Genomic DNA, 12,245 nt, shown 5'->3' on the forward strand with positions numbered 1-12,245 from the left:
TTTGTGCCTCTGCTGTGTCCTCTTCAGGGCACAAGCCTGGGTGGGAAGATTTGAAGAACCAGCTGTTGCCCACGCAGCAGGTTCCCCCTCTCCACGTCACTGATGTAATCCAAGGGAAGGGCAAGCGCCAATACAGCCTGGCACCAGTGACACCACAGAGGTTGCCAGAGTGAAGTTGTAAAAAACATCAAACTGCCTGAGGGGACCCGGCTCTGGATTTCTTCCTCAGGGTTTACTCTCAAGTCCTTTCCCATGGGTGGGTCTGGCCGTAAGGCAGCAGAGGTTTAAAATCAGAGTCTTCCATCTTCCAGGTGGGCTGCCGTCCAAGGCTGATGAGCCCCACCTGCCGGAAGCAACTGTTTATGAGGCGCCAGCGGTCTGCCTTTGCCCCTTCTCTCGTCAGTAGAAACAGTTCCACCGGCCTAGTAGCTAAGCCACACGTGAAGGCCAAGAGTTGGACTTGGTTGTCAGAGGCTGTTAGAGTCACACACCACTTGGAACACTGTATAGGTAGTGGGAGCTTATCCCCACTACCACCCCCGGCTATGACAACCTTAGGAACTATTTTACAACATATGCCAATGATAATACATCTGATTCTGATTCTCATAAAGTTGTATATTTGTTTTGGCTGCAGAATTCTGGAACATATTTAATGTGCTGGACTGCCATTTTTAATTTAAAGTATTGTAAGTGATTGCTGTTTAAGCCTTGCAGAGCTCCGGTTAAACAGCTATCCAATCCTGCAACATTCAACACAGTCAGAGAGTCATGCAATAATCCAGTATGGAAGCAACTAATTCATACAGCCCAGATACTCAGTGACCATCTATAACAATCCCCAATTTCCCTCGGGATCAATAAAGTATGTCTGTCTGTCTGTCTGTATCTTCCAGCACTTGCCTCATGGCTTTCTATGGTTTGGCAATTCAAGTGCTCACCTGGACACTTAAATGTTACGACAATTACGACAGAGAAAGTACTCAGGAAGCTGAATAGTCTAAGGGTTGATAAATCTCCCAGACCAGATGGAATGCACCCTTGTGTTCTGAAGGAAGTAGCTGTGGAGATTGCGGAGGCATTAGCAATGATCTTTCAAAAGTCGATAGATTCTGGCATGGTTCTGGAGGACTGGAAGATTGCAAATGTCACTCTGTGATTTAAGAAGGGGGCAAGGAAGCAAAAAGGAAATTATAGACCTGTTAGCTTGACATCGGTGTTTGGGAAGTTGTTGGAGTCGATTGTCAAGGATGAGGTTATGGACTACCTGAAGGCATATGACAAGATAGGCAGAACTCAGCATGGTTTCCTTAAAGGAATATCTTGCCTGACAAACCTAGTGCAATTTTTTGAGGAAATTACAAGTAGGCTAGACAAGGGAGATGCAGTATTTTGGATTTTCAGAAGGCCTTTGACAAGGTGCCGCACATGAGGCTGCTAAACAAGAGCCCATGGAATTATGGGGAAGTTACATACGTAGATAGAGCATTGGTTGATTGGCAGAAAACAGTGAGTGGGAATAAAGGGATCCCATTCTGGTTGGCTGCCGGTTACCAGTGATGTTCCCCAGGGGTCCGTGTTGGGGCCGCTTCTTTTTACGTTGTATATCAACGATTTGGATTACGGAATAGATGGCTTTGTGGCTAAGTTTGCTGATAATACAAAGATAGGTGGAGGGGCCGGTAGTGCTGAGGAAACAGAGTCTTCAGAGAGACTTGGATAGATTGGGGGAATGGGCAAAGAAGTGGCAAATGAATTACAATGTCGGAAAGTGTACGGTCATGCACTTTGGTAGAAGAAATAAATGGGCAGACTATTATTTAAATGGGGAGAGAATTCAAAGTTCTGAGATGCAACGGGACTTGGGAGTCCTCGTGCAGAATACCCTTAAGGTTAACCTCCAGGTTGAGTCGGTGGTGAAGAAGGCGAATGCAATGTTGGCATTCATTTCTAGAGGAATAGAGTATAGGAGCAGGGATGTGATGTTGAGGCTCTATAAGGCACTGGTAAGACCTCACTTGGAATACTGGGTGCAGTTTTGGGCTCCTTATTTAAGAAAGAATGTGCTGATGTTGGAGAGGGTTCAGAGAAGATTCACTAGAATGATTCCAGGAATGAGAGGGTTAACATATGAGGAATGTTTGACCGCTCTTGGACTGTACTCCTTGGAGTTTAGAAGAATGAGGGGGGACCTCATAGAAACATTTCGAATGTTGAAAGGCATGGACAGAGTGGATGTGGCAAAGTTGTTTCCCATGGTGGGGGAGTCTAGTACGAGAGGACATGACTTGAGGATCGCAGGGCACCCATTCAGAACGGAGATGCAAAAAGATTTTTTTTAGCCAGAAGGTGGTGAATTTGTGGAATTTGTTGCCATGGGCGGCAGTGGAGGCCAAGTCATTGGGTGTATTTAAGGCAGAGATTGATAGGTATCTGAGTAGTCAGGGCATCAAAGGTTATGGTGAGAAGGCAGGGGAATGGGACTAAAGGGGAGATTGGATCAGCTCATGATGAAATGGCGGAGCAGACTTGATGGGCCGAATGGCTGACTTCTGCTCCTTTGTCTCATGTTGTCAATGATTCTGCTTCCATCACCCTCTCCACCAGTGCTTTCCATGTACTCATCACTCTCTGAATGAAGCACCCCTCAGGTCTCCTCTAAATCTCCTGCCCCTTACCCTGAATCCCTGTTCTCCAGTTTCACTCATCTCTCATAAGGATGAGATGTCTTACCTCTGATAAGACATTTCCTGGCGTCTACCTTAACTGTTATGTTTTGTAACTCCAGAAATTACTCTGAAGAAATACTAGGGAGAGCTGGGGATAACTTGTGTCTGGTTACATTTTTACTTTTAGCAAGATGTGCACATACAACGTGGAGGCATAACGATGTATGCTGTTCACGTACTTTTACATATAACATAATAAATTATTGAAACGACAAAGATGCTTAATCAAACCATATATTTGCAACGTTACTGAAATATTAAATACGCAACACTCTTCCCTGCTTAGCTATAAGCTCCAATTCAGTATTATTCCATTCAAGCCTAAAGATTTAATTGCTGTGGAGGATTTCTTATTCTTGTGGGATTCCATCTTTCCTGATGAGGGGAGTCATTCTGTTTGGCAGGTAAAATTTGTGGCTGCGAAACAATCTCAGGTTCAGGGGCCTCCTCCGTGGTGCTTGTAGGAGTTGACTCTGGGACCGCAGGAAGTTGTTCTGATAGCTCTGGACACTTTTCTTCTCTAACAATTGACTCTGCTTTCCTCGACTGATCAATGGGTCATCTCCAGAAGACATCAGACACAATCTCCACTGTTTAGGAGAGTCATCCTATTTTGTCAGTAAGATTTGGCATGGCATCTAAAACTGTGACTAATTTCTATAGATTGTGGTGGAGAGTATATAGACTAACCACATCACAAACTGGTGCAGAAATACCAATACCCTTGAATGGAAAATCCTACAAAGAGTAGTGGATACAGCCCAGTTCATCAGAGGTAAATCCCTCTCCACCTTTGAGCACATCTAAATGAAGTGTTGTCACAAGAAAACAGCATCCATCATCAGGGACCCCCAGCACCCAGGACATACTCTCTTCTTGCTGTGGCCTTGAGGAAGTTACAGGAGCCTTAGAACTCACACTGCCAACTTCAGGAACAGTTATTACCCCTCAACCATCCAGCTCTTGGACCAAAGGAGATAACTTCACTCAACTTCATTTATCCCATCATTGAAACATTCCCACAATCTATAGACTCACTTTCAAGGACTCTTCATTTCATGTTCTCAATATTTATTGCTTATTTATGTATTATTAGTATTTCTTTCACAGTTTGTTGTCTTTTGCACATTGGTTGCTGCAGTCTTTCATTGATTCTATTATGGTTATTATTCTACTATGATATATTGAGTATGCCTGCAGAAAATGAATCTTGGTGTTGTATCTGGTTACTTATATGTACTTTGATAATATATTTACTTTGAACTTCTAAGCCTTTCCACCTACAGCACTCAGTAATACTGGCACTTGCTTTTCATTGACTATTTCATTTGCTTTAAAATGCTGCTCCATTCACTCAGTATACAATATCCAGTTATCTTTCATGCAATCGAACACATCTATCTTTCGGAAGCCATTATAGTATTTTTCGATTTATGATTATTGTCACTGTTAACAAACCTGTGAATTTTGTCTGTTTTCTGCCTTCTTTTCAACTTGACTGTCTCGCTGTGCTTTCAATGAAAATAAATGTGCTGCACATTTTTAAAACTTGAATGTATCACTGTGTATCATCTGGTAGGCAGTCATCTTGGGTTCATTTTTATAAACTTACTTATCACAACAGTTATGTTTTGTAACTCCAGAAATTAATCAAAAGAAATACACATGACAGCCAGGGATAACTCTAATCTAGTTTCATTTTTACTTTTAGTGAGGTGTACACATATGACATGGCAGCATAATAATGTATGCCATTATAGTGCTTTTACATACAACCCATTATGAATTATGTAACCAACGAAGAATGCTTAATCATACAATATAGTCACAATATTTCTCAAATGTGACTGAAATATTAAATACACAATACTCACTATACTACTCACAATTTTATATACTTCAATCTTAACTTCAGTATCTCCACATAGCGAAAACACTTCATTCCAGGTAACTTCTATCTAGCACTCTAGTGTGGTGATCAGAACTGTACTCCATTTGTTGTCTGACCAAATTCTTTCTAAAGTTGCTGCATAACCTCAGTGCTCTTGTAGCCAATACCTGGGCCAATATCCCATATACTTTCCTAACTGTGTTACCTAGGTACTTGATATTAAGTAACTGATACCAGAATCACGTTTGATTACAACTCTGAAACATTTACTGAAGCCCCAAAAAAGCCACTTGATTCATTCCAACTGCAGTTCAGCAACCCACCACAAGGTGGAGGAACTGTGTCCATGCAGGCAGCATTTGGTAAAAGTCTCATCCTGAAGCACTAATTAGCTCAGTGCTAAATTCTTGATTAAAAATAAACTAAAACAAACTCATTCCATTCTATTTGATTTACTTCATAATACATGTTAGCTCAAAAAGGATTTAAGTTTTCTTAAACACACCTGAGTTTCTTAAGAATACAGTACAGGAATCCACTGTATGAAGCTGTGCTCCTGAGACACTTAGAACTTAGATTTCTGAAATAAAAAAATTATAAATAGATGTCCTGACATAAATCTTAAATTTCATGTGAACTTGGATGATAATTAGCAGTCAAATGGTTATCATTGCAACATAATGTTAGAGTAGCAGAAGGATAATTTGATTTTTTTCCACAGTTTTGATGCGGATTCAAGCATTAAGGCAACATACCATTCAAAGCTCCATGATGAAGTGGTTGAGATGCAGTGTCACAATTTCATCCAGCTTCCAAAGTTTATGCAGGCAATTTTGTCACACTTACTGAAATGCAAATCAGATGGAACTTGTGGATATTGTCCTCTACAATCTGCATATATTTAAAAATTGCTCAGATGTGTTTATTTAAGAATGCAAAGGCTAGTGAGTCTGTTGCTCCTCCAGTCATAGCAACAGATCCCTACATGGTAATGAATGTGATGCCATATATCATGTGTTTCCTGTGTGAAAGTAGTTACCAACTTTAGAACAAGTTAGAATTCATAAAAAGCTTAAGGATTTAATTTATAAGATAAATACTCATTGACAAATTATGTTGGAGGAATAGGGCTAATATACTTAGAGAACGGAGCCTCATTTTTATTAATCAAAAAAGATTGTTACTCCTCAAGTGCTTGTATGCCGATTGTCCGTTTCAATGTGTGCCTTTTGTCAATCACATAAATGACTCATTTGGTTTTATTGAAATAATGTTGGTTTTTAGTATTGCATTATAGTTGCACAAACATAATGATTGCCAAATGTCTGTAAAGAAACTTATCTCAGATTTGTAAATAACAAATGATGTAACAATTAATGAAATATAATTTGACTGCCATTGGTGTATGCTCAGGCCAGTGGTTGCTTTGGAACTCCTCACTATCAGTTACTTACACTGTGTTGAGAAATTTACCAAATACAAGTAATACTATACCTTCTGGATAACTTTAGAGAAGATACCATTCTCTGTTAAAAGCCTGCAATTTTACTTTGTTTTAAATTTCTATGATGGATTAGTCAGCAGAAGAGATCTTGCAATTTATTTTAACGTCATTCAAGTGTTCTGATTATTTTGGTTGGGAAATTATTTTGCAATTATTAAATTTGGTGTAATCAAAAATATGTGGAAATACATATAGTATTGTTTTCTATGAACAAGGTGAATCCAGAAGAAAATAACCAATCACTATCCCAACCCCCTGAAACCAGTGTATTGTGCCATATGACAGTACTGTTTGGTAGTTTTTGGGATAACCTTGCTTATAGAACATAGAGAAATATTTCTATTTTTAAAAATACAATTGGACATAAGAGCCATTTTGATTGACATTTAGTTAATCTGCCCAAATGTAGAGACAATAAACTTTTAATGTGCATCCAGAAAGTGAACATGGCGTGCAGATTCTGTTTGCAAAACAACTAAGCAGGCTAAACAGATGAAATTATTTCCAAAGCTGACCAGAGGAAGTGGTCAGTTTGTGGTCATCTGCTCACCAATGGATCTGGAGAATGTATGACTTCATGTATAGATATTAATCAATGGAACATTAGACATTAGAAACTGAAACTGTGAACTAGTTTCCTGTTCTTTCTTGTGGGGTTGATTAAAGTACGAACTTCCTTTTTAATTTGATGACTTGAGCAAACCATGTCAACATCATTTGAATGCATTCCTCTTGGAAGCCTGGCAGAATTCTTTTTTCTAAGACGTTCCCAGTAATTTCCTTAAGAATCGGAGAATGTATTAATGGACCATTTTGTTTTATTTTGGACAGTGTGACTGTGCATATGCAAGGGTGGATGGTGTATATAGTTAAAGTCAAGTCAAAGTGAAGTTTATTGTCATATGCACAGTGTAATAAGCATAAGTGTAATGAAAAAAAACTGAATTGCAATAGCATTACAAGCATGTAGCATCATCTAAACAGCATTCTCAAGAAAAAACATAAATTAAATTATACATGATTTTTACAAGAAAGAGCAAACATTTAGAACAACATAAAAATCTAAGTCAATTTGGTGCAAAGTGATTATAGTGTTGCTAAACTGTAGAGACTGGGTTTTGCCTTGGTTTAAGACCCAAATGTTTGAAGGGAAGTAGCTGCTCTACAATCTGGTAGTGTGGGGTTTGAGGCTTCCATATCACCTGATTAGTGGTTTATGTATTTTGAGAGAACAATTGAAATATGAAATATGGATATTTTAGATAACTTTGTTTAATTTTTCAGTTAACTTTCAAAAGAAAGTGATGTAAGGGAAGTGAATTTGCTGAAGAGCTAATGATCTTGAATATTGATGATGCTCATGGATACAAATATTCCCTTTTCAGCACCTTATTATTAGTAATTCTTCTACATCTAAACTAATTTTACAAAATACTTAAAATGCGTTTTCAAGTGAATGCTTAATTTACTCCAATGCAGGTTCACATAAAAAAATCACACTAAAAATGAGGAATTGCAAGTGCATGCATACAATTTATAATTTTGTAGGCTGTTGCCTTTCAATGAACGTAAGTTCCAGGCAAGTCTGATTACTTTGAAGAAGTATATATACTTGGATTCCGATTCATAGGTAGCCATTTATTTTGTGAATGATAGCGTAGGATGCCAATCGCTTAACAAATATTACGCGCCCAAAGTTTAAATTAACTGTTTTACTTGGAAAGTGACCAACGTATATATAAGATTAGATGTAAGTTATTTAGCAAATCAGATAGATGCTAGATAACTGTCTCTGTTGCACGCAGTACGAAGAACACACACCTGCAGATCGCCGCCGCGGATGCAACCTCATCCACGCATGAGGTGGCGCTGCGGTCGGCGGCGAACCTACCTCGAGTTTCACCAATGTAAATAATTCAACCTAACCCGATGGCGAGCTGGTCTTTGATTGTCAGGATTCTTTCCCAATAATACGTCGGGTTATGCGAGAGTGACGACACTATTGGTCTGCGGTGGAAAAGCGTTTCCCAATCAGCGGCGAGGAGGGGCGGGGCGCCGGTCTCAAGCTAGCTGGAGAGGTGGCGGTGGTGGGGAGGGGATTGTTTTGGGAGAGAGTGTGGTGGAAAGATGGCGGACGATAGGAAGCGGGCGGATAATGCCAAGCATCGGCGTGGAGAGCAGCTCAAGCGCTGGCTGGGCTCCGAGACCGACCTGGAGCCGCCTGTCTTCAAGAAGAAGAAGACCCGGGTGAAGTTCGATGACGGCGCCGTGTTCTTGGCCGCTTGCTCAAGCGGCGACACCGAGGAGGTGAAGCGGCTGCTGGACCGCGGGGCTGACATCAACTACGCCAATGTGGACGGGCTGACGGCGCTGCACCAGGTACTGCGGGGCGACCAAGGCTGGGGAGGGGAGGCCCGTCTCTGCATCCCCTTTACCGCACTGCACGGCTGAGCGCTACCGACTGAGCCTCCTCCTAACGCAGGGTGTAACAGGGATCTATCAGTTAGTGCTCACCCCCCAGTGCAGCGAGCAGAGGTTTGCTTGCATTTCTGATGCAGCAGGTACCGCACTCTTCTGTGAGTACAGGACTGCCCTGGACTATCTGGAGTATATCCTCCGTCCCAAGTTTGAGATTTGTCCTGTCTATTCGTTTTTGGCTGGCTGGCAAATGCATTGTATGGTTTGCTTCTCAGGTGTCGTGTGTCACATGAGTTACATTTCATGCATTCCCCACCCCTCCATTTCGCCTTCTCTCCTCTAACGACCTGATTCATAAAACTAATGCGAAATGACAGACCGATCGTGTAGCAAAATGGACTTGCATGAAGGACGGTCGGTGGACAGTTATCCGATATAAGGTGATAACTGGTGCGCCAGGGGACCTCTGCATTGAACAGATCTTAATGTTAAAACTGCATTTAACAGAAGTCGTATTTTAGAGTTATTACCCAACAGTTTTTAATGTAGATGTAAAGTTGTGTGAAACATCCTGACAAACTTGAAGTGTAATCATGTTTTCCCACCTTCACATAAGTATGCAGTGTTGCAATCTTTTATCAATTTGAACACCCTTTGAGGTAATGCGATTAAGTAGTGTTCTGATTTTTTTCAGCGAACTTTCCTAATTATTAATCTTGCATTGGGCAGCAAACTCGAATTGTTTAATAAGAGTTACATGGGTACCCCCCTCCCTTCCCGTTAACGTAGAGCCATGTTAGGGTTCTTTCTGGAACAGTGCTATCAGATAAGATGTAGGAGTGTTTGAATCAGACGTATAACTCTTATAAAATTGCAGCGGATATCCTTTTCTAGGGATAATATGTAGTAGAACTACTTTTGACATTTATTTACCAGGTTTCTCCGGTATTGTCCTTCATATTAATTGTAGGAATTTTATAGATCGGCAAGACTTTGTATACAGCTTTAAAAAGTCATGCTGGTAATGAATGGTATGTCAACCCTGCTGCAGTGACTGTCTTGGAAAACACTCATATGGTTTGAAGTCAAACGATAATCGTATCAGTTTAAATAATGGTATGTGACCTTAGGGGGAAAATAGCATGTGCTAATTGAAGCTCCTATGCCAAAACTTTGTAATGCAAAAATCATGGCTTAGTCCGTGACCCGGATCCACATTCACAATCGCCATTAACCAAAGAACCACATAAATACTATAAGGTACAGATGACACATAAATTATCATATTAAATATATCTATTCCCTTTTCATGGAACAAAAACTGAATTTAGCTGACCCATTTATTCCATATATTGACTGGCTGTCAGATTGACATTTTGAGAAAAGAGCTCCATGAAGTTGGATTTTGTGATTGAGACAACAGTTCTAAAGTGTTCAGTATTTTGGAGTTAGGTTAATTTCAGTTGTTGCTCTTTAATTGGGTAATTCAGTTACTGATTGTTAAGAAGGTGCTATTAGGCACAAAGAAGAAATTTCTTTCTAAAGTATTTCATCTTCATTGAGTTTTGTGCCAATGGCAAGCGGTACAAACATTCATGTGATTATCTTAAATAAAATCTACTTGGTTTTCAGCTGATGTCCTAATATTAGCAATGTACAATTAAAGTATACTAAAGCATAGTAATTACACAATAATAGAGATACTTGAGTCTACAAAGACCCACTAACTGTACATCGAAAAGTGCAGTGTGGCTTTAGAAATGCAGTTCGAAAATCATTGAATGTAGAGGGCATGTTGGAATAGTTTGATGCACCACTTAAATTTTGGGGGTGGGGTACAAAGAAAGTATGCAGATTGGTTTTAATGTGACAATTAAACAGTTTGTTTTTAAAATGTGAGGCCCTCTGTTGGTCGTGGTTGACCATAGATGTTGTGTCCCATCTGTCTGTGGTGTGCAGGTCAGGACAGTGCAGTATGGAGAGCCAGCTGTTGCCTATATAGCAGGCTCCCATTGTCCGCACAGCTGATTAATCCAAAAGGAATGGCAAAAACCGATAGAGTTTGGCATCAGCAGCATTGCAGGGGTTGCCAGAAAATGTTGAAATCAATGAGGGACTGCCAGCTCTGGATTTTTTCCTTGGCATTTAGTCCCAAAGCCTTGCCCATGAATGGATATAGCCACAAGGCAATGGAGGTGTGAGATCAATTTTCCTCCTCCTAGATGAGCTGTCAGCCACGGCTGATGAGCTCCACCTGACAGAAGTGACTGGTTTTAAGGTGCCAGTAACCTGCCTTGCCTCTTCTCCTGTCAGTAGAAACAGTTTCGCTGTGTTTAGGAGCTAAGCCACACGTGAAGGGCAGGAGCTGGACTTGATTGTCGGAGGCTATTTGTGATGCTAGCCATTGGGAGCATCTAATGGTAGTGGAAGCTTATCCCCACTGCTCCCCTTGACTATGACAACCTTGAGGAATATGTGCCAGTGTTTCATTGCTTGTTACAAAATTGGTTCATGGCCTATCTTGGCCTTGTCAATAACTTGTATGTAGTTGTAGATATTATGTTTTCCCCTTCCTGCATCAGTTTGGAGGAAGTTATCATGGCTACAGTAACTAACCACTGTTACATTTGATGTGCTTTGTTTACCGGTGTAATATCTGATACTTGTCACAGCTGCAAAAGATTAGATTGTTTTCAAAGTCTTAACTTGGAAATTGCTGCTCATCACAAAAGCAAGTTAAAAGGTTAGGCAGTGATAGATCGTGATTTCTTTAAGCACGCCTTTAATGTGTTATGTTGGTGCGCTCAATCCATATGCTTTGTTACATAAAAGGAAGCCTTGTATGCAAGTCAAATATTGAGTCTTGAGTGACTAACTGTAAAACAAGCTGAACTTCCTATGCTCAACATGGGGGGAAGCTGATGATTTCATTCAATGATGCATGCACAGTCATGTTGTATATTCGTATTTGGAGTTGAGTAACAGTAATGGATGAAAGCTGGTGTGTGTGTGTGTCTGTCTGCTGGGCAAATATGTACCATGTAATAAATAATTCCAGTGAGTTAGCCTCACTGCCTTGGAGTTTTAACTTTCAAACTCATTGATGTACGAACCTCAAGCAACTTAGTAATTAATTTCTTTAATGCATCTTCTCTAAACATTTGTATTTGAATTCTATATATCCACAGATAGGCTAGAGAACTATATTAATGAATACCATATTGGATATAACAGCCATGTCATTATAGAATTCTTCATGGTCCTATGCTGATGTATAGTGCAATTGTAAAGTAATCAAAGTGCTGTAATACTTGGCTAAGCTAGCTTCAAAGTAAATTTATTATCAAAGTACATGTATGTTACCATATTCTACCTTGAGATTCATTTTCTTGCATGCATTTATGGGGAAAAATAAATATACTAGATTTTATGAAAAACTCTAAACAATCAGTGTGCAAAGGACAATTTGCAAAAAAAAAATTGATAACTGATAACATGAGTTGTAAAGAGTCTTGGAGAGTGAGCTTGCAGGTCATGCACTCAGCTCTGAGTGATTGAACTTATCCACCAGTTTAGTCTTGTATGTGGTTGTGTAGGACCAAATGCTTCTGTGCTACCATTGGGCAGGAGGAGGTAGTGAGAAGAGGGCATAATCTGGATGGTGGATGTCTTTTATGATGGGTGCTACTTTCTTGTGGGAGCA

The 12,245-nt window shown here is 40.1% G+C and overlaps 1 protein-coding gene across 2 annotated transcripts in view; it reads left to right on the plus strand.

Annotated features, from left to right (window-relative positions):
- The first annotated feature begins 8,216 nt into the window (after positions 1-8,216).
- Positions 8,217-12,245, plus strand: part of LOC140717123 (protein phosphatase 1 regulatory subunit 12A-like) — a 233,481-nt gene continuing 229,452 nt past the window's right edge. For both annotated transcript variants that reach the window (XM_073030374.1, XM_073030375.1), the window contains exon 1: positions 8,217-8,503. In XM_073030374.1, coding sequence (XP_072886475.1) covers positions 8,252-8,503 — 252 coding nt within the window. In that variant the 5' untranslated portion in view covers positions 8,217-8,251. The remainder of the gene's footprint in view (positions 8,504-12,245) is intronic.

Source organism: Hemitrygon akajei, chromosome 27, assembly GCF_048418815.1.
Source record: "Hemitrygon akajei chromosome 27, sHemAka1.3, whole genome shotgun sequence".
Classification (NCBI taxonomy): Eukaryota; Metazoa; Chordata; class Chondrichthyes; order Myliobatiformes; family Dasyatidae; genus Hemitrygon; species Hemitrygon akajei.